Below are 22993 nucleotides of genomic sequence, written 5' to 3' on the forward strand. Positions count from 1 at the left end.
ATACCCTCCCCTCCGTCTCTCTCTCTCTCTCTCTCTCTCTCTCTCTCTCTCTCTCTCTCTCTCTCTCTCTCTCTCTCTCTCTCTCTCTCTCTCTCTCTCTTTCACATACCAAAAAGCCCTGTAACACACACTGGTAGCTAACCTATCCTAGGCTTTGTAGTTAGATTCTTTGGATACAGAGTCGTCTAGGATTGTGATTAAGAAGAGACAAGTGTAGCTTTGCCAGTTAGATTATTAGCAGCCTAGTTATATCAGTGCCACCACACGAAGGGGTCAACTTTAACTTTCCTTATATAATATTCTTTATTGTATGGATGGATTCGTTTTGTATCCCTTTGAGAAGATGATCACAGAGCCTTCATCCAAGAGTGATGTGATGGATGGGTTGTATTGTGTGTGTGTGTGTGTGTGTGTGTGTGTGTTTAGGGAGGTAGGTAATTAGGTAGGTAGATTGTGTGTTTGTGAGGTGTGGTGTAATCTGAGTTATATGTGTGTGTAATGTATGTGGGTTATTTGCGTGTGTGTGTGTGTGTGTGTGTGTGTGTGTGTGTGTTGTAATTGGAGTAGTAGTAGTTGTCATCATAGTAAATGCAGCATCAGTAGTAGTAGTAGTAGTAGTAATAGAAGACGTAGTAGCAGTAGTAGTAATAGTAGTAACGTGGCGGGTCTTTGTGAGGGAGTCCAGTGAGAGGAGGGTTGGGTGCGGAGAAGGAAGGTTGGAGAGAGAGAGAGGGAGAGAGAGAGGTGGATGGGAGAGATGGTAAGGGAGAGGGTGAAGGAGGGTTGGAGGAGTAAATGGGGAGAGAGAGAGAGAGAGAGAGAGAGAATGTGGAGGGGGGGGGTGGAAGGAAACCGGTCATGGAGTACACTGCATGGTGGAGACTCCTAGGGGGGCGCTGCAGTGGGTGGAGCGGCGACCCCCCCCCCACTCTCTCTCTCTCTCTCTCACTCTCTCTCTCTCCTTGCTCTCTCCCTCCACCCTCCCCTCCTCCTCTTCCCGCTGTCTCTCTCTTTCTTGCTCTCTTTCTCCTCAAACCTCTTATTTGGCCCTACTTTTCTTCACTCTCTCTCTCTCTCTCTCTCTCTCTCTCTCTCTCTCCACTGTTAATTACACACACACACACACACACACACACACACACACACACACACACACACACACAACGTCCATTGTTAACAACTTAAATCATAACCCTCTCTCTCTCTCTCTCTCTCTCTCTCTCTCTCTCTCTCTCTCTCTCTCACCACTATCTTGTTTTATATTCTGTCTTTTTTTTTCTCACATTTTCGTCTCCCAGCCTGACTCTTTTCGCATTCCCCCTCTCTTCCTCCCTCTCCCTCTCCTCCTCTTCCTCCCTTTCCTTCTCTCTCCACTCCTTCCCTCCCTCCTTCCATCCCTCACTCCCTCCTCCTCCTCCTCCTCCTCTCTTTCCATCTCTCTTCTCTCCTTCCCTTCCTCTTCCTCCCCCTTTTCCCTCTCTCTCTACATTTGCTCTTGTACTTCCTCCCTTTACACTCCCTTTTTTTCCTCACGTTTCCTCCCCTCCCTTTCCCTTTTTTCCTTTTCCTACCGTCGTCTTTTCTCCCTTTGCCTCCAACCCTCCCCTTCCCTCCCTTTATTTCTTTCCTTACCTTCCGTTCTTTCCCTTCTGCTTCCCCTTTCCTCCCCATCCCTCACCTCCTCCCCACCCCCCTTCTCTTCTTCCTCCTCTCCCCTCGCCAGTACTCACCTTGTCCTTTGCTCTCCCACCTCCCTCTTCTTCCTCCTCCTCCTCCCCTCCCCTCCTCTCTCTTTCTCCCCTCTCCTCCCCTCCTCTCTCCTGCTCCCCTCCTCAGCCTTCTTCATCCCTACTCCTCCCCCCCACTGCTACTTCTCCCTCCCTTCCCCTCCCTACTCACACTCCTCACCCCTGTTCTATCTTTCTCTCTCCTCCTCCTCCTCCATAAGGTCTGTTGCTGTTTGCTTTCCTTTGTACTCCTTTGCTTCATCTCTTCCTGTCTGTGCCCTCCCTTCCTCCTATTTTTTCTCTCCATTTCTTCTCAGACTTCTTCTCTCCACCTTTGCCTTCTCTACTATCTTTACCCCTTCTTCCCCTGCTTCCTCACTTGCATCCCCCCCTCCTCTTACGTCCTTTCTTACACCCCCTTCCTCTCCCTTCCCCTTGCCTCTCCTCCTCCTCCTCCTCCTTCTCCTCCCTTTCCTCTATTTCCTCTTCCTCTCTACTCTCCCCTCCAGTCCCGCCCATCAAATATTTTCCCTCTCTCCTCCCTTCCCCTCCTCACCTCTCCATCCTCCATTTTCTCTTCCTCTCTCTACTTTCCTCCCTGCCTCTCAAATATTTTTCCTCCTCTCCTCCCCTTGGCTCCTTCCCCTCTCGCCTCCATACGTTATTCCTTCACACATCTCTCCTATTTTCTCCTTCCTTCCTTCATTCCTTTTGTCTTTCATGTTTTCCTTTCATTTATCTATCTATCTATGCTCCTTCTCATCCTTCCCTCCTTCATTCATTCATTCAGTCATTCGTTCATTCATTATTATGTCTTCCTTTTTATCCTTACTCTTTTTCCTCAGTCTTCTTCATTTCCTCCTTTCTCCCACTTCTATCTCCTCTTCCTCTTCCACTCCTCTCCCCTCTCTTCCTCTCCCAATCCTCTCTCCCCTCTTCCTCTCCCAATCCTCTCTCCTCTCTTCCTCTCCCACTTCTCTCTTCCTCTTCCAGTTCTCTCTCCCCTCTCCCTCTCCCCTCCCTCTCCTGTAGCGTCTCGTACAGTCCCAGTGGATTTGAGACGAAGGCATGTGGATTAATAACTCGCGTTGGACAAGGTACTGACACCTGCTGCACACGTACACTCCACGCACGGAACAAGGAACAAAGACAGCGCGTGAAAGGAGCATAGACGGTGCAAAGTAAGGCAAGTACGTGGACGGTAAACAGGGTGACAAAAACTATACATCCACATCAAGGAACAAGGACAGTACATGCTCGGAACAAGGATAGTACGTGCACGGAACACGAACAGTACATGCACGGAATAAGGACAGGACACAGCTCGATCCACCCACTTCCACCTTCCTCTTAGCACATATTAATAAGGATTTAAGAGGTGATAACTGCGGTAGGCCAGTTGACCCATGCTAGGCAGCTCCCAAAAGAGTAACTAAACTACTAGAAGAAGAGAAGGATAGTTGAGTAGAAGGCTCTCCCCCGCCCTCCAAACCCTCCAACTGAAGCCAGGAAGAAAAAGTCAAGAGGAGCACCACGCAGTACAAAAAAACTGGCGTGGACGGTGTAAAGTGCGAAAGGAGAAAAGAGACTATCATTGTGTACCGCTGTTTGAGTCACCCATCATGTTTTCTGTTCTCTCTCTGATGCCGTGTTCTCTGCCTATGACATCGTGTTCTCTGCCTCTGATGTCGTTTTCTCTGCCTCTGATGTCGTATTCTGTGTGTCGTTCTAGTATTCTTTGCCCTGATCTCATTCGTTCGGATCTGATGAGGTTCGAATTCTGTACCGAGCTTAGAATCTCGTGTGAGCTTAGACTGCATTCTCTCTTGAGCTGAGCCTAGGATCATACATCTTAGCCTAATCTCACATGATCTTAGCCTCTCGTTTTATAAGGACGCGAGTGAGTGTTTGATATTCCCGTGAGACTAGTCGTTTCTCCGCAGCTTCATATTTCTCGTGTCCCTGCTAAGAGGAGATTTGGATTTTTTGATTTAAAGAGAGAGAAGGAGAGAGATAGTTTGGTATACATAAATAACTATAGATATTTTAAAGGTAGATGGATAGTTCTTAAATAGATACAGGTGCACAGATAGATATAGTCAGGCAGTAGGTAGACAGGTGTGTAATAGATAATCACTGCTATATATGTTTCCTTTCCTTTTTTCTTCTTCATTGTCAATCTTCTTCATTCAGTTCTTCCTCTCTTCCTTCCCCCTTTTTTTCTTTACTCTTCCCTTTTCCATTTTTTTTCTTTGTGTTTTTCCTTGTAGCATTAATTTTCCTTCCTCCCCTCCCCCCTTTACTTTGCTCCTCTGTGCCCTCCCCACTAAGCTATTCCTTCTTCTTCCCCCTTTTTTTTTTTTAATTCTCCTCTCCTACTGTCTTCTTTTTCCTTCTTATACCCTTCCTTATCTTCTCCCTTCCTTCCTTCCACGTTACTCTGTCCTTCCTTTTTCTGTATTTCTCCTATCCCTCCTCCTCTACTCTCTCCCTTTTCTCCTCTTTCCTCTACATCCATTACTACAACTGTTCTTTCTTTTCCTTCTTCTGTCTCGTCTCCTTTACCATTCCATCTCTACACACTCCATTTTTCTTCGCTACCCATTTGTCTTCCCCTCAATTTTTCATCTGTTCTCTTCCTCCTCCTCATTTTATACTTTCTTGTATAATCATTACCACTCCTTTCTTCTTTCTTCTTCCTCTTCTTCGTCTTCATCTTCTCCCTCTTCTTCGTCTTCATCTTCTCCCTCTTCTTCTCCTTCTCCTTTCTTCTCCTTCTTCCTTATACCCACCACTTCCCCGGCCTGGTTGGAGGGGTGACTGCGAGTGTTTTGAGAGAGTATTTGTTTGCCAGTTCACGTTTTAGACCCCAAATTGGCGACCCACAAAGCGCAGATATATGCTGTGTGTTATGAGTCTGGGGGGAGGGTGTAGGAATGTGTGGGTGTGGGTGTAGGAATGTGTGGGTGTGGGTGTAGGAGTGAGGTGGGTCTCTGAGTAGATGTGGGTAGGAATGGAAGTGGGTATGAGGGAGATGTGTGGGTGTGTAGGACGAAGGTGGATGTGAGGAATGGGGATGTGTGTGTGTGTGTGTGTGTGTGTGTGTGTGTGAGAGAGAGAGAGAGAGAGAGAAATCTTGCCTCACACACACCCCCACACACACCTAAACTCTCCTACATAGCCGTCGTACACATCCCATTCCACACACACACACACACACACACACACACACACACACACACACACACACACACACACACACACACACACACACACACACACACACACACACACACACACACACACACACACACACACACACACACACACACACACACACACACACACACACACACACACACACACACACACACACACACACACACACACACACACACACACACACACACACACACACACACACACACACACACACACACACACACACACACACACACACACACACACACACACACACACACACACACACACACACACACACACACACACACACACACACACACACACACACACACACACACACACACACACACACACACACACACACACACACACACACACACACACACACACACACACACACACACACACACACACACACACACACACACACACACACACACACACACACACCCACACACACACACACACACACACACACACACACACACACACACACACACACACACACACACACACACACATACACACACACACACACACACACACACACACACACACACACACACACACACACACACACACACACACACACACACACACACACACACACACACACACACACACACACACACACACACACACACACACACTAGGGGGGGTTTACGAGGGCTTGTGATTGTCAGCTGGAAGGTTAAAGCTTCCTGCTCATTGTGCCAGGTGCCGTCCCCCTCCCCCACCCCCTCCCCTCTCACCCACCTCTACCCCTGCACCATCAACCTCCCCTACCCCCTCCGCCACCTCCTCTTGAAGTCTTCCCCCTCCTCCTAAGGTCCTATAGTCCCCCCTACCCCTCACCTCACCCCGTCTTTCATCTTTCCTCTTCTCTCTGTCCTTTCCCCAACCCCTACTCACTTCATCCACTACACTTTTACCCATCCCTCACCCTGATCCTACTCACCACTCCCCCACTTCCTTATTCTCCATTCCTATCTGTCCATATTGCCCTCTCCTTTCCCCCCACCATTATTCCTATCGTCCACTTCCCCATCCTCCCTTCACTATCCTCATGTCTCCCTCACATCGCTGCCTACCCCTCCCCTCTCATTATTTTCCTTTCCTCTTCTGTCTATCTTTACTGCCCTTTCCTTTCCCTCCACTACTCCGCTTAGCCATCCCCAACTCCCTTCCCCCCCTCCTTCACCTCCCCCACCCAAACCCTCTTATCAAGGACCCCCACACTTATCCATCCTCTCCCCCACTCCTTCCCCCACACACTCATACCTAACGCTCTCCTCTCTTTCTCTTTACTCTCCTTCCTGTTCTCTCCTCGTCCCCTTCCCAATCTGTCCTATTTTTCCCCCTGCCTCCCACCTCTTGACTCTGCTCATGTTTCCTCCTTGCCATTGCTTTATTTCCCTTTCTTCTATATTATTCCCCCCACCCTTTGATTCCCGTTTCATATTTATCTTTCCTCATACCTTTCTTTCACTTCTATATGCTCCTTTTCCTTCCCGCCTTTTCTTCTTACTTTTCAATTTCTCCTTTACGTTCCACAGATCTTTTTTCTCTCCTTTAGTCATCTCTTCTGTCGTCCTAGATTTATTCTTCTCTCGCCACCTCCAGTCCATTCATCTTTTCATGTCTCTTCTGTCACCTTTGTTTGCCTTCCCGTTTTTATTTGTTTTGTTTTTTCTTGTTGCTTTCCTCTCCTTTTTGTTTTTTTATTCTTCCCTGTCCTCTCCTTTCGTCCTGTATAGTTATTCTTCTATTTATTCGTCTTCTTACTCCCCTCTGTTTGGTCCTCCATTTTCTCTCTCTCTCTCTCTCTCTCTCTCTCTATCCATAAATCTATCCGTTTATCAAGCAATCCATCCATATCCATAAATCTGTTCATCCATCCATCTGTCTATCCATCCATCCATCCATCCGTCTGTCTATCCATCCATCCATCTATCCATCCATCCTTCCATTCATCTGTCTCAAATATAAGTTTCAACACAACGTTCAAAATATTTTACTTACAAAACAGCATCATAGCGTTTTCTTTTCTTATCCTAATCCTATTTAGATTTTTATGACCTTATGTAATGTGTGTTTGTGTGTTATTGTGACCGGCAGTGATATTATATTGTTACTTATTTGGTTAGTATGTATTGTAGTTATGAGATTATTGTTTGTGTTACTTTGGTGGTGGTGGTGGTGGTGGTGGTGACGATGATGATGAAGGTGGTGGTGGTTATTACTTTGGTGATGATGATGGTGGTGGTGGTGGTAATTACTTTTCATCATGTAGAAATGGAGGGGTTGCAATAGCCAAGTTGGTGATGATGATTATTATTGATGATGATGGTGATTTATATTATAATTATTATTATAATCAGTAGTAGTAGTAGTAGTCTCACAAGTGGAGGTAGAGGGAGTCGAAGTGTCCCAAATGATGATGACTGTCTTTCTCAGGTGGAGGTGGAGGGGGTGGCAGCCGGGGAGGTGGCGAGGGAAGCAGCGTGCTGATGCGACGCACGGCTTCTCTGGATGCCATCTACCTCAAGGGACACTGGCCGAAGGAAGACCTGCCCATCTCACACCTCCTTCATGTAGACAAGGCTTCACAGGTCAGTAGACCAGCTTATGAAAGGTATTTTTATTACACTTCTGCATTGTACTACAGTCTATCCAACTACACTTCCGTACTACATCACATTAAATTTTCATACTACATTACCTCAGAGGACAAGTGGCTTGAGGGAGAGCTGTCATTCTAATGCCTCTTTCATGTATACAAGAGTTCACAGGTTACCAGGCCTCATTAGACATGTTCTTTTACTGCACTTCCCTGACGCACTTCCTTAAGGGACACTGGCCAGAGGAAGGCCAGCCGTTCTTACACCTTCATGTAAACAAGGCTTCACAGGTTAATACATTTCCTCGTTACTTTTATTACAGTGCCTCGTACTACGCTTCCTTTTAATACACTTCATACTACACTTCCTTTTAATACACTTCATACTACACTTCCTTTTAATACACTTCATACTACACTTCCTTTTAATACACTTCATACTACACTTCCTTTTAATACACTTCATACTACACTTCCTCAAGGGACAGTAGCTATAGGAAGATGACCCATTTTCACACTATATACACAAGGCTTTCTCTCTCTCTCCCCCCTACACACCTTCTAAACTCTCCTACATAGCCGTCGTACACAGCTGTATTACATCAGTAACTTTGTATGGCACGAGTTTATGCATAGCCACTATTGACGGATTATAGAAGAACAGGCCTCGTAGCTGTTACGGGATGTTGAGCCTTAGATGAGAAGTATCGGAAGAGAATTGTTGAAACTTGAATGAGTTGTTTGTGAAGAGACTAGTCTGGGCATTGCATACAGTTTTAATACTTGCAGTATATATTTTGTTTGGCTTAAGTTGACATATAGATTTTTTTTTTTCACCAGACCCCAGAAGAGTGGGCCTCAAGTTGTTACAGGGGGTTGAGTCTTGGCTGGGCAACATATGAAGAGCCTTGTCAGAGTGGCAGCAACAGCAGCAGCAACAACAGTAGCAACAACAGCAGCAGGCGCCCCTCTGTCACACCATCACCATTGTTGAATATAAGTCCTCAGGTTCCTCCAGCTTCAGGGGAACAGATTGACAGATTTATAAGACAGAGGTGAGGCATTCCCAGCTTTGTATACTGCATTGTACCATAAATAGATACAGACACACAGAATATAAAGCTACAGCCTCTATGGACATACTCTTGGAACATATATGAGTATATTATTAGTTATCATGTGTTGTATTATTAGCAGTATAGTTTAATCATAATATCATATTGCTTTGTGAGAGTCATGGCCATAATTAGAATCTACAGCGTCATGTATCGTGCTATTCCTGTACTTAGTTTAAATATCTTAATATTGCCAAAGCATAATTTAAAGCAAGGTCAGTTTTTGTGCAGTAGTCAGTCTCCTTGTAATCCTTGCACTACAGTTACATATGTTTTAGTTTATACCTGCCACCTCCAGAGTGACTTATGTGCTCATGAAAGACCTCATAAGTTGTATAAAAATGTTAAGAGATAAAGCAATGAATTGAAGAGTTTAAGTTATATAAGCTCCACTGTACCACCTTGATAGACTGCGCACCAACAAGGAGGGAAACAGTGTTGGTGGACCCCGCTCTAGTCCCTTACATGCTGATCACTCCGTCCTCACGCCATCTCCAATTCACCCAAGACATCATGCCCTCCAACAAACGAATGGTAGGCAAAGTAGCAATAGTAGCCCCAGGTTCATTTGAAATATGAACCCATTGGACGGATAGGGAAGGGAGTTGCAGGACATTTATATAACAGGGCAGTGGAACCACATGGTTATATCGGTGCCATCGCATGAAGGTGTCCCTCCAGCATCAATAGTATGCAAGAAACTATCATACACTTTATGGTATACAAATACTGTATACTGTTATACACTTTGATGATGATCACTGAGATAGTGGTGAAAGGAATTTAATGAGAAAGCTAAAAAAGGTATCCCTCAGGGTAGGAGTTGAAGTACTACACACATATTTCTTGTATGGTGATTGAAGGGACAGTGTCTTACGAAAGGTGTAAAGAAGATAGTGACAGAGGAGACAAGGTAGAAAACAAAATACTGTATCTTTAGTGATGAGTTGGGTGGTTTCTGTGGTGATAGGTGATGTGTGGATCAAATATTTGCCGTTAGATGTTGTGAAGTAAGATTGTGAGAAGGACCATACGTATGGGATTGGTGGATATTGACAAAAAACTTGAGCAGGTGAACAGGAAGGGATTGTGGAAGACATTATGTATATACGGTATGGATGATGGTAATCTGTTGAATGCAATAAGTACATTTTCATGTTGAGACCATTAATGATGCTATAGTGTGCAAGTGTTGATAGCAGCTCTTTGTGTATCATGATCAGTCATTTCCCTGCTCAGTCCCCTATCCCAGAGGTCTCCACACAGGATCTCACCCTACGTTTTCCTCATGGTGTCATTTATCCACACAGGATCTCACCCTACGTTTTCCTCATGGTGTCATTTATTTCAGGTGGGTCGCGCGCCATCCCTATACCACAGCTGCCCAAGCCGCTGCTTCCTCCTCGACTACGTAGCTCTGTGGAAGGTCTTAACCAAGAAATTGAACGTCTAGTGTTGCGCCCGTCCCATGCACCTGGGGAGGATGTAGATGATGTTTGTATTCTGTATTTAGTAGTACAATAGACTTAACAGCAACAACCAGACCTTATTATCTCTTTCAGACTGTAGAAGGCTTCAAGGCTAAGGTACTATAGTCATGATCATGTAAACCTATCTTGAGTCCCTGGCAGTGCTAATGTGATAGAAAAACTTCCAGCCACCTCTTGGATTCAAACTGTGGCTTGTTGACACAAAGGATGTTCTGATCTGAGACCTGTAGTACTATACTGCTGATGCCTTATGTTGTCATACTTCATGCTTTTTCCAACAGTCCATCATTGGGAAATTACTGTATGCCACATCTACCTCAGTGTTTACCCTTAGCTGCATTATGGTCAGCTTGTCTACAAAACTGAAAGTCTGAAAGATTCCATATATAGAGCATTGTCTGTATACATCATTCAGAATAGTGTGTCTTTCATCAGTGACGCAACTTTCACTTTCATCTCATAATGCCATCCATAGACCGGTATTCATTCAATTTGTGGTATTGACGAGGGACCTGCATGTGGTGGTGGTGTACAGCCTGGGTGGAGCAATGCTACTGTGGTGTCCACAGCATCCACCTATGAGCCAAACCCCCTCATATGTTCCTACATCTCACCATGGGGAATTACCCTGGTCCAACTCTGGTGAGGCACTGTCTACCTCAAGGGGGTGGTAGTTCCCAACACAGTATATGCACTGTACAGTACATGTAGGATGGACCCACAGAAGCAGTTGGTTACCTATGTTTGATGGGTCTGGCCAGACACTCTGAGGTTAAGCAACTGCAACATAAGTATATTGTCTTACTGTAGCAGAAGTACTTAAACTTTTATCTTTAAAAGTACAGTATTTGGTTTTGCGGTACAGCAAAACATTACTTACCCTGAGATATATAGAGCAATATCAGTGTGTGTTTTTTTTTTAATATAACCACTCAGGGATGAGTGAGGCTGGTCACTCTCATCTTAAATGTCGATACCAACTGCCTAGCCCTGGACTCCTACGCTCCTCATGGGGCAATGTAGGATTGGATGATGGATAGATGCACCACTATAAATACTGAGAATCAACAGACCAGTAATGAAACATCTATATGCTTTTTCAGTGGAGTGGTGAAGTTGCACGGGATGGTCGAAGGGCGCCAATTGCAGAGTACCTGAGGTTTACCAGAAGCATCGACACTCAGACACCAGCCCAAGGGTCAACCGTGTCTGGCACCAGTTCCAATCACACCTCCCCCTCTATATCCCCACCCACTTCCCCACCACAGAGCCAGGATGTTGTCCGGCCCCCCTCTACACCCAGCCCCACCAGTGCCCATGCATTGGCAACGTCACCTCACATCAATAAATTCATGGCACGGGCACCACCGGACGGTTGTGAGAGAGTGGCCCTTAAATTACACGATATTCACAGGCCAGAAGCCACAAAGACAGGTGATTGGCCAGCAGTCAGACCTCCTGGTGGCTTCACTCTGCGTCCCAGCCAGGGTTCAGCATTTGGGCCTCCAGATAGGATAGGTGCAGAAGATGTTTGTGAATCAACTGCCCTCCATGTTTGTCAACATCATACTGACTCTATGAGTGAAACTTGTATTGTGTGTGGGATTAGTGCTGGTAGCTGCCAAGAAGGTAGTGAAGAGCAGTATCTCCAAGAACATATTACGCAAGCCTGCCAGGCCTCCAGTCAGACCTGCGATGTTGGGGTATCAACTATGGTCCCCAGTCCTGCCACCCCGAGTTTAGGAACATCCTCACAGCTCACCGCCGACCAATAGCGAAGGCCATGTTTTAGCACATTTTTAAATTATATTTGTCATCCTGCTGTTTAAGAGTTGTATTAAAAACTGGTTCAGACATTGTGGTTATTACTAGACATAGAGTGATTCATAAATATGCTTAATGAGTATTATTTGGAATGTATTAAATGTACACAATGTATTAAAACTTTCGTGATTCAGCATTTCCAAGGCAATTTTGTACGTATATCCCAATGTTGCAAATTATTCACTTACAAGTGAATAAGCTCCCTTACATCTCAGGATTTAATGGATAAGTAGCCACTATAATGTAGTCTTAACCGACACATCGTAGGGAACTGCTCATGTACTTACTTTTCGTCCTCTTGGTGGGGGACCAGTTGACTACCCTCCAGCTAGGGAAACACTCTGTCTTATGCTAGTGTTACTAGTGTACTACTTCCTGCTTAGTTTAACTGGTATCTATCACCATCCTGTGAAACAGGAAGAGACCATTGAAAGATCAGCTGCTAAATAAAACAGCTGTCATGAGAATCTAAGCTATTACATATCCCAAAAACATGTTATTCACTTAAGTAGGTTGTGAAGTAACTTTCTAACTGAAGGAAAAATCACATGAGTACCTATATAAAGCTCAAGATGTTCATAATCAGTATTGTTTTATTGGTTTTGATGCAACAAATATTTGCAGCTGATCTGAATTACTATGTAAATCACTTCTTCACAACATTGTATTGGCTTTATATCTAAGACCACCATTGTTATTTTCAGTTTGACATTCAAGATGATGGTTCCTAGAAGTTTAACTGGCTTAATGTTCAGTTTTCATGATGTGGCTTTTCTAGCTGTTAATGCTTTTTTCCAGTTAATCCATCAAACAATCATGAAAGGCTGCAGTGAGGCTGAAACTCTGCTTAACTTTTTTAAATGGCACTCCCATCCATCTGCCTGAGGTGAAAAAATTGATTCTGAAAAAGCTAAAGGTGATTGAGCTGGGAGAGAAGTAATGAGAGAAAAATACCCTTAAGAGTGACCTTGATGACACTGTGAGGGTTACAGAGGGATTTGTGTCTGTGCCGGGAGGGAACCCATCTAATCTTGCATTATAAACACAATTTACACCATAAGAAGTTCCTGCTGGAAACCTGTGATAGATTTCTTTGGATAAATGTGGATAAAATATGTGGATTCACAATTGGAATGCTGGTGGTTGAGTGTGCCAACTGCTGTTTGCTGCCTGTGTCTGCAGCACACTTTAACAAAATCAGTAATAATTTTGAGCAACATCCAAAATGTACCTCTATTAGGTAGAGCCCATTTTGTCAAAACTTGAATAAATAAGGAAAGTATTTTGTAGGTAAACAAAGTTGAGAGTTCCTTGTGCTTTACATTATGGGTTAAACTTTAGTGGTGCATATTTTTTTCTTAGTACAAGTTCAGTTACTATACTTACACTGTTAGGTTTTTTCTATCAGTGTAACTACTTTCAGCATGCTAGTCCCTGAGAGAGTTGTACCAGATGTGCATTACTGTGAACAACTGCATTCGTTGTCTCAACCATACACTTACAGAACATGCCAGTGCTGTCATGTTACACACATCAATGTACATCCATTTACTTTCATTTCCTCTGCTCACTGGATGGTCATCAATCCATCATCATTAAATAAGGTTGAAAGACAAACATTACCTGTGACCTCTGATGTACTTAATATCACTAAGACTAGTGACTATTTTTACATGTGATCGACAGCAGCCTTTGACTTTTCCTATAAAATTTTGTAAGATGGAGTTGGTTATCAAAATCATGAAAATAAAATACAGGTAACTGTATTTATCACTGAAATTAAAAGTGGATGATGTGCCTTCAGGCTTAACAGTTTTCTCAGACTTATAAAACATCACAAGAGCAGCTATATGTGTAATAAATCTTGTATAAATATGTATTTTGTAAAGCAAATGTATATGCCTAGAACAAAAATATAATACATTACAGGTGCAACAAGCTGCTTCCTGTAGGGGAGGTCTGAAGAAAACTGCAAAAAGTGATCTGAGTTGCACATTATTCATGTACAAATATCAAAGATTGTGCTGTATAATTTTTCAGTCATCAAAATTTCAGACATGTAAGTTAATAAACACATAAAAATTTATATTTCCAGTTTCAAGCAAAGGCTTCTATTAGTCACATATGCTCATGCACGCAGTCATCTGCAGTGTTACCCTTCTATACCCATAATGTATATTCATAGACTTATCACATTTTATGTTATAAATTAGGTGTACATACAGTGAATGCCTCTTATTTTATGTTATATATTAGGTGTACATACAATGAATGGCCTGCACATATTAAACTGAATTTTAATTATCTATTAATGGAAACTGGTGAAACATCAATTGCTAAATGTATTGATACAGTAGTGCCCATTCTGCCATTAATATGTGTGCTGGAAATTTTCAGATCTGCAACTGTTCACCACTCAAGAAAATAGTAGTTCCAACATAGTCATTGGAAGAGGGAGAGTAAGTAGGATATGGCCTGAAAATTAATACCTTAGCCATAGTAGATGCTCAATAAACTATGTAGGGCCACCTGTGCTGTGAACCACCCTGGGAACAAAGCATCAGAAATTACAGCTGCCATAACTGAAGTAATAAAGCCACTTGAGTCTTATTTCTGCAGAGGCCAGTCATAAGAATCACAGTTTCACAGTTGTTATACTTGTCAGTCATCCATTTTATCCTTTAATGATTATTTTACACTGCCAAATGAAGTTACATGATATTGCCAGTGGTACAGTATGGCTAACAATATTTCTCATATACTGTACACAACTTCTGATCATTACCAGTGGGGGAAATAAAATCACTGTGAACTGCCATATCAACACTGGTGCCAAGATGTGGAAACAGTAGGCTGCACCATTTTCTGAGATAACAGTGATGTGAACAGCCCCCCTTATAGCACTAACCTTGAGATTAATGCAAAATCTAGTTGAGTAATTTACAGATTTAAAATATCCTCGAGTATGAAGCATAATACCTGACTGCTACAAGGCCGTGAAAGCTGACAGAAGTACAGTTATGAATATCCAAGAGCAGCTCACAGTTATCAATACAGTACTCAGCATTTCCAATTTTTATCTCATGTCATAGAGGGAATATTTAAACATGGCAATAAAAACCATCCATCATCAAAGACAAATATCATACTTTATTTCTGCATATAACATGAAATGAAAAATACAGAATTACTGTGGGATGACAGGAAGCAATATGAACCTTTAGTTTGTTTATTTTTGTAAAGCACACTGCATCTACTGACAGCACTTGTGAGAAGGTTACATTTCATTAGTACAAGTTAAGCAGGGTTTTTAAATACATAGAGGGGGGGAGGGGGGTTGCATGTTTGTGTGAATAGGGTACACCAGTCAGCAACCTAAGGATAAGTGAATTAACCCATCAATAGTTTCCTCGTGACTTGCCAACATGAATTAATCTGTACAGTGGTCAAATATCTCATTCATAAGGAATACATTGACTGGGTGAATGCCTTTAGTACAAAATGAGTATAGTTGCTTGCACATCATTACACTGTTTTTGACTTACCCCATTACATCCCACCTCAGTGCAACTCTCTCAGGGCAACTGGACTAGTGTGATGAGCAAGGTGTTGCCTGGAGCCTATGGTGAGCCAGGCCTCATGCTAGCTGTAATGCCCTGCACACCAACATGTAAGAAAATCAAGGCAAGAACAGACATCAGTTGTCTTATGGTCCGTAACCTAGACTGACGTGCCTGCCACACCAGCCTCCTGTAGAAGGATCTTGGGTGTGCCTAGGCAAATCTCAAATCTCATTAAAGGCTCATTCAAAAATCAGTTTTTTAATAATACCTAATGTAGAACTTTTTAGTGGAAACGAGTACCTAAACAAGTAAGCTTCTACCTACCTCTACAACTAATGCCTTTCCTGTTCCCTAAGAACTACCTCCCCAGGGAATGGCCATGTCAGTGTCTACAGGATTCTCTTATTCTCTCAACCATTCTTCTGTTGTTGACTCTCACCTGTAAATCTAACAACTCTTCTATGTAGCTGCAGGTCTCTCTATAGCAACAGCACCATTTACCTCCCTTTCAAATACTCATTAGTCCATCATTCTGTACACTTATCTAAAACACATTATGGCATTTCTTGGTCATCCACTTCAATACTGTACACCAAACTTCATACCATCTACTACTTCTTTCTTACCAAAACTTTCATATAATCTTGTATTGCTTTTTCTATCTATACAGTAATTCTTATTCCAACTGCTGCTCTAACAAGACTGTTGCATCTCCTGATTATCAAGGAGTTTCCTTTTATGCTGAGGGTACTGTTTCTGATACCTGTGTGAGAAGTGTTATGTTATATGACTAAGAAGTGGCGTGTAAGAGATGAGGATACAAGCTGACTGGATGCAAATAAATGAGAATGAGATGAATGAGGAAGAGCAGTACCAATATATTAACACTACAGTAAGAAGCTAGCTACAGTAAGAAGATGTTCTATGGAAAGGGTGTTGAGCCACAGTAGTATATTCTACCACAGCTATGGGAAATACTGTACACTACAAAGGATGAAAATGTACATCTGGCTAAAACAAATGCACTAAAGAAAACAAAGAAAGCCCTTGCAAATACCTACATTCACACTTTTCTGGTCCTGACTACAAAATCCTATAATGTCTGTGAGAGGGCTGGGTTGTGCGCAGCCTTGCTAAGCCGATGCAGCTGGTCCAGGGCATGAGGGAGGAATGGACGTACACTGTTGATCTCTAACAGGGTGAGGCGGTCCAGTGTGGCGTGGGTACCTTCACTATCGATGAACTCTGCCACAGATGACCTCAGCTTTGATAATCGAAGGTCCCATATGTCCTGGAAGAGTTCGTACTTACATTAGTGCTGTTACCTCGGATCTGATACTCCAAGACCTCGCATAACCAGGAATACCTTATCATCAGTAAAACATGATACCAGCCAATCCCATACTACCCCTTTTGAGGTATACATGTCTAAGGCTAAGCCACAACAGTCTACAACATTAAACAGACTATGCATTACTGAATTTAATAATAATAATAATAATTACAATAATAATAATAATCCATCCATCATCTAATAATAATAATGATGATGATAATTTTTTCATTCATTCATAATAATAATACTGGTAATAATAATAAAATGCAACTAACCTTTACAAGTGTTTTTATTTGCTGTGAGTTAGGGATATCTTCAGGTGCAGCCGAGAGGAGGAGCTGGGTGACTATGAGGTAATGCTCACAGGGCATCTCTGTGAACGTCTGCCAAACAGAATATCAGGAATTAATTTTTAACATCAGAAAATACAGTGAACAGTACAATTATGCAGACAAGAGTACTACTGTATAACACACTGGTGCTGACTTGACAAAGATCCCTAACCCCTTCCAGTGCAGCTGATGGCCAAGTATTGTTACTCTGGAGGTTTGATTTGATTAGTAACCATGGAAACTCATTCCTTCCTCAAAACAAAGGCTCCTCAAATGCCATGCAAGCACAGTTTAGCATCCATTGTGGGAGTGGCAGTTTCACTGGGGAAAAGTAAACCTACTATAGCAATAGTCACCTAACTTTTTCTCAATATGTGTCCCCAAATTGTCTTGAACATCAATTATCTCCTTCCACAAGCTGACATATTATAATCTAAAGTGCCGATGCATCCAAGAACGTTGCAACCTTTATAAACAAAACAAAAAGAAACAAGTGCTATTAACCTTTTCACGGAAGGATTGTTTTGTCTTCAACATTTTTTTTTTTTAATAACAGAGGAAAGAAAAACAAATAAAAAAAAAATCCTTACACCTGGTTACTGATGTCCTCCAGTTTGTCTGATACTAATGAATTATTTCAATTTGGCTGCCACATGATGATTTTATTCAGTCTGAGATGCAAAACATTTTAACGTGGTTACAACAAAACTATTTTAATCAGACCTGGAGTGTCTTTCCATCCCCTAAAGGTTAACATGCAGTTCTGTAGTCACTCCATACGAGAGGTCGTTCATAAACTGAGTAAAATCATCTGGTAGTAACAAGAACAAGTAAATAAAGGCATCACCAGATTGAGAAGGTTAACCAAATCCAATGGAAACACTGATTGACCTACTTCTGGTTACTTCAGATGCATAACCAGCCTTTACAGAAGCTGGTGGCATACTTTGGAGCCATAGTAAGGTAAAAGCATCCATAAAATTTCACTAGCTACACTATTAATACAGTAACCATTTGTTGTTGCTGATTTGGTCCCAATCTCATCTGGATGTATACCTAGTGGGCTGGAGCTGAAACTGTCCTTCCCCTACAAACCCTCCTCTTTTTGGAGAATAGGGAGCTGATGTTCTATTTTGTTATAAAAGTACTGGTAATTCTAAGGTAAACTGCATAACAGTATTCCACTGCTGTCCATAAAGCTGATCTGCCAGGTGAGCTGTGAACTCAAGCATATTACTCTCACCACTGCCAGCTAAGTGATGTAAAGAGAAAGTTGTCCTGCATTCTTACCTTGGACTGCTTCTCCTCCTCTTTCTTCTCTGCAAGCTTCTCTACATCCATCCAGTCAGGTATGACAAGGCGGCACTTGCCTCGCTCACGAAGGTTGATGCCCAGCCACATTGGGACCTCCACAGGCAGACCTGACATACCATTCCAACATTTAGCTGACAGAATTTAAACTTCAAACAAAATATCCACTTAAAAAAATAAAGTGTAACCCATTTAACTTGCAATGTTGCAATAGTAATATTGTAGTTCTCCTTCTATCAGGGTTTTTCTTACTCTCTGGACCTACTCATGACCATCTAAAACTGCATATTTACCAAGTACGACCTCAAACCAAAGTGTCTTACCTGCAACGAATGGTCCAACATCACCAGATATTAGATACAGCTTATCATGGGAGAAGTTTGGTACGATGGTGATTGGGGACTTCTCGGCCAAGAATTCAATTTCAATGGCATTCATTTTACACCTGAAAAAAGTAGTGTGTTATAATGACAATATGTCAATAGCATTAATTCTGAATCATAAAAAAAGACCATACAGCCCAGACAGAAAAATGTAGTGTGGCTCACTCATGTAAATGGAGAGAAAAAAAGTCTCCCTCCCCCCAAAAAAATGTGGTTGTCAGGTCAATAAAAAAAAAAATGGGGGGGGGGCTCACCATCCACTCACCGTTAATTCACAGGGCTCTTCTTCCATTTGCACTTCTTTCCTAAATTCTTCAAGAACAGCTACACTGACAACCTTTATAAATACTAGGTCTCCATCACTTCTAATTGTGACTTTCCAATAAATAAACCTAATTTTTAAGGTTTCGTTTGGGTTATATATAAAGAACCTGAGACTGCTAAGCTACCATACACTATTCCCGTATTAAGGCAAGGCTACACACTTCTTAATTACATACACATGAAAGCATACCTATTGTCTTTGCTTGTCTGTATATCCAAAAACTTGTAGTATATCAGGGTTGAAAGCTGCTGACACTGTACACAAATTTTCTCCTTCCCGTCACTTGTCACTTCGCGCCACTCACTGGTAGTTTTTGTTTTACCAGTTCTGAAAACCTCTTTTTCTCCAAGGATAATAATGAATGGTTCTCCAGTGATATAAAGGAGCATATCAGTATATACGATATTCTTAAATCAGAATAAATAAATCCTTCAACTGTTTATCAAAATATGCCGAGTTCTCCAAACCATTGTTATTATTTCGACCAGCAGTCGACACACTGCTCAGATGTGGCAAATTAACATTGTGTGGTATTTTACTCCTCTTTTGTGCAGCGAAGAAGACTGATCGTCATTCAGTAGCTACTTATATCTGTACGAGAAACTAAAATACTTAAAACCAGTGCATGAACCCAGGTCAATATCAAGACAATTTGATCAGCAGGCCATGCATTCTGGGATTGCATCATCGGTAATGGAATATAAGCGATGCAGACGGGGTCATGGAGAGGCTGGAGTGAGTGCATTGGCATTTTCCACTACACTGTGGCGACTAGAGTGTTTTTTCTGATTATGGTGATGCCAAGGAGTGAAGGTGGTGGCCGCCGTTCTTTTACGATTGATTATTTGAGGTGAAAAAGATCAGGGTGAGTAGTAAACCCGTTGGGACTGAAATATTTATTGTTTCCTGGAGTTGCTTGCATCTTGTTCACAGCCACTAGTGCTTTTATATTTTAATTAGATGAACACGCAAATCATAGCACATTCGATACCATTTACAGTAGCATTCTTAGCTGAAAACATAATACCGAATTTCTGATGCTCGGGTTTGTTTACATTTAATGAGTACTGCTTTGGCGCCGTAATTCGTAAATATCAGCAAGGATAAAAAGTACTTGGTAATGGTAAAATGTACATGAGTATTTACGGGGTAGTGATGACATTAAAGAGAGAGAGAGAGAGAGAGAGAGAGAGAGAGAGGAAAAAAAAAAGATGGTTTATCTGCCTTAACGTTGCCTCTGGAATGTGGGAGTGGTGGCATTCAGAGATGTTGAGACTTATGACAAGTCTTAAGTCTGATCATTGCGTAAGTACAACACAGTGTAATGCTTTTATGACGGTTATGTGATGCGGATAACGAATATGATAAGGGTGAGACTGAGTTATGTTACTTGTTTGATGTGGTTAGGTTGGAATGTAGTTGAGGAAAAATGTTTGGAAAACGATGGTGAAATGCAGTGAAAAATGCTCGGAAAATTACACACACACACACACACACACACACACACACACACACACACACACATACACACACACACACACACACACACACACACACTGTAGCCTACACTTATTGCATGTAGGTGTTGCAAGTGAACATATGTTTTATCGGTGCACAGGTGTCGTGTACACATATGGATGTTCATTTGAAGCTACAGTTGAAAAGAAGAAGTCATCAAAACAGGACATAAGTCAGCACTTTAGCTTGAGATGGAGTGGTGTGAAGCGGAATGGTGTGGAGGGGAGTGCAGTGGAGTGGAGTTTGGGGACTGGAGAGTGGAGTGCCGTGGAGGTGGGAGGAATGCAGTGGAATGGAGGGGAGTGCAGGTGAGTGGTGTGGAGTGGAGGAGAGTGGTGTGGAGTGGAAACAAGGAGGGTATGGAGTACGTATATTTAAGATGGCATAGGCAAGCGACACCCACCCCTTAAAATAGACTCGCGATTGTTACTTAAGTGGCTACCCAGAATACTAAGTGGCTGTCCAGTAACTTAAATGTTTATACGAACTTCTTCAGAATCTGTGACGTCTTTATCTGTGTTGTAAGTTTCTCTCTCTCTCTCTCTCTCTCTCTCTCTGACACACACACACACATACAGAGAGAGAGAGTAAATAAGTATCGTTTTTCACCCCCTTTCCCCCGTTAATTTCCCTAAGGAGCCTCGCTGGATCAGGGCAACGCGTTTGTTTCCCTATCTGCGTGGGGCTCGTATTCTTGGCAGCACAGGAGGGTTCATAGCACCATTGCCTTAGCGATTTATTTGTATGTTGCTCCTTAATATTCTCTTGTATATATATCGTTTTAATATCGACGTAGCTTGCATCAGTAATACACTAGAATGCGTTTGTTTTATCCTGACTGAGATTATAACCCTTTCAGTTCACTTGAGGGCCACGTGTAGTCAGACTAGAGGCTTGATTTGAAGAGTAACCAAGGAGACTCATTCCTGCATCATAACTGAGGCGCTTCGAATTTCGTGGGCTAGTTTCATCAGGTGAAAGCAAACCAACCATAGAGGGTACTGGGTATGCGGGCGTCCATGTGTCCGGCTCAGGGAAGATGGACGCCCCTCTCCTGCATAGTCCCGGGTCACCGTTGGGCAAGGTGTAGCACCCGTTAGCACACCAGAAAGACTGTAGGTGGATGATTACCATCATCCAGGGAGTCACTACCATGGGAGTGACTCAGGGTCAAGGCCCAGTAGCTGGCCTTGCACAGCACACCTAGGCGGGGAACTCAACCACATATACCAATTAGTCAGAGTCCTGGCTGAGACTACTACTCATACATATCTCCTAGACACAGCTCATCCTTTTGTATGCCGTGCCTCTATTTTCCCTGCACCGCGCCGTGTGGAAGGACCCTGTTCCCACCCTGGCCAGGCGCGGTCTGCCTCAGGAGGGTGATGCTGGAAATGGATGTTACCTTTTGAAATGCTAACATCTGGTTGCGTCATGTCGGATCAAACTGATGACATTTACAAACGCTGGCCAACTCCCATCAACACACCATTACATCGCTTCTACTCCCTGATACATCACTCACTGCCGACGCATCTTTACTCCTCGTTCTTCGCCAGCATGTCGAAGAGTTATTTTTGGCTTTTATTCCCCCGCCGAGGCAATAGTTTGATTTTCATGTTCTCTTTAATACCGACATAATTACTTCGCCAGCTTATATATATATATATATATATATATATATATATATATATAGAGAGAGAGAGAGAGAGAGAGAGAGAGAGAGAGAGAGAGAGAGAGAGAGAGAGAGAGAGAGTTATTTAGGTGAAAGACACCCAGTGGGCGTTAAAGGTTAAGGTTTGGGAGTATTATGGGACGAACTGTCACTGTGCTATCTGTTTCTTGCTCCTGCGTCACATACATACATACACACATACATACATACATACATACATACATAAGGACAGGCAGACAGACAGACATATACACACATGAGCACACACACGTAAGCATACTCGAACACATGCACATGCAGTACGTATATTATTGGACATGCATATATACATAGCCTACGTACAGCACATAAGGACATACATACATATATACATACATACATACGTACATACATACAGGAACACAAATATATAAACATTCATACATGCATATATACACATGATGTAAATGCGTGTAGAGAGAGAAAGAGAGAGAGAGGGGGGGGAACGTGTTTTTGTCCTGGCCACACCGATTGATGTCAGATTAGATGTAAAGCTAAAGATAGATAGACAGGTAGGAAGATAAATAGATA

At 42.7% G+C, this 22993-nt stretch overlaps 2 protein-coding genes across 3 annotated transcripts in view; one reads left to right on the forward strand and one right to left on the reverse strand.

Annotated features, from left to right (window-relative positions):
• The window catches only part of LOC145391956 (protein FAM117B-like), a 69734-nt gene extending 53450 nt beyond the window's left edge, over positions 1–16284 (forward strand). For both annotated transcript variants that reach the window (XM_080266452.1, XM_080266453.1), the window contains 5 exons: positions 7389–7543; positions 8392–8606; positions 9076–9200; positions 10018–10160; positions 11260–16284. In XM_080266452.1, the coding sequence (XP_080122578.1) occupies positions 7389–7543; positions 8392–8606; positions 9076–9200; positions 10018–10160; positions 11260–11931 (1310 nt within the window). In that variant the 3' untranslated portion in view covers positions 11932–16284. The remainder of the gene's footprint in view (positions 1–7388; positions 7544–8391; positions 8607–9075; positions 9201–10017; positions 10161–11259) is intronic.
• A 276-nt stretch (positions 16285–16560) lies between these two features.
• Positions 16561–18960, reverse strand: LOC145391880 (putative DNA replication complex GINS protein PSF2). The gene is made up of 4 exons (XM_080266375.1): positions 18846–18960; positions 18502–18632; positions 17155–17262; positions 16561–16834 (listed from the first exon to the last, which is right to left on the reverse strand). Exons 1-4 carry the CDS (start codon positions 18958–18960, stop codon positions 16637–16639), a joined length of 552 nt encoding a protein of 183 aa, XP_080122501.1. The 3' UTR covers positions 16561–16636.
• Between the last annotated feature and the right edge of the window lie 4033 nt (positions 18961–22993).

The sequence above is a fragment of the Coenobita brevimanus genome, chromosome 20 (genome assembly GCF_032717465.1).
Source record: "Coenobita brevimanus isolate Jiangsu-jjx chromosome 20, ASM3271746v2, whole genome shotgun sequence".
NCBI lineage: Eukaryota > Metazoa > Arthropoda > Malacostraca > Decapoda > Coenobitidae > Coenobita > Coenobita brevimanus.

What these genes read in the sequence shown, in the direction of transcription:
- LOC145391880 (XM_080266375.1), bottom strand. Translation starts at nt 18,960, where the DNA reads ATGAATGCCATTGAAATTGAATTCTTGGCCGAGAAGTCCCCAATCACC. An exon ending in AGGAGGAGAAGCAGTCCAAG is followed by an intron (nt 17,263 to 18,501) that starts GTAAGAATGCAG and finishes TCTGTTTGGCAG; the next exon opens with ACGTTCACAGAGATGCCCTG. An exon ending in AAATAAAAACACTTGTAAAG is followed by an intron (nt 16,835 to 17,154) that starts GTTAGTTGCATT and finishes GAACTCTTCCAG; the next exon opens with GACATATGGGACCTTCGATT.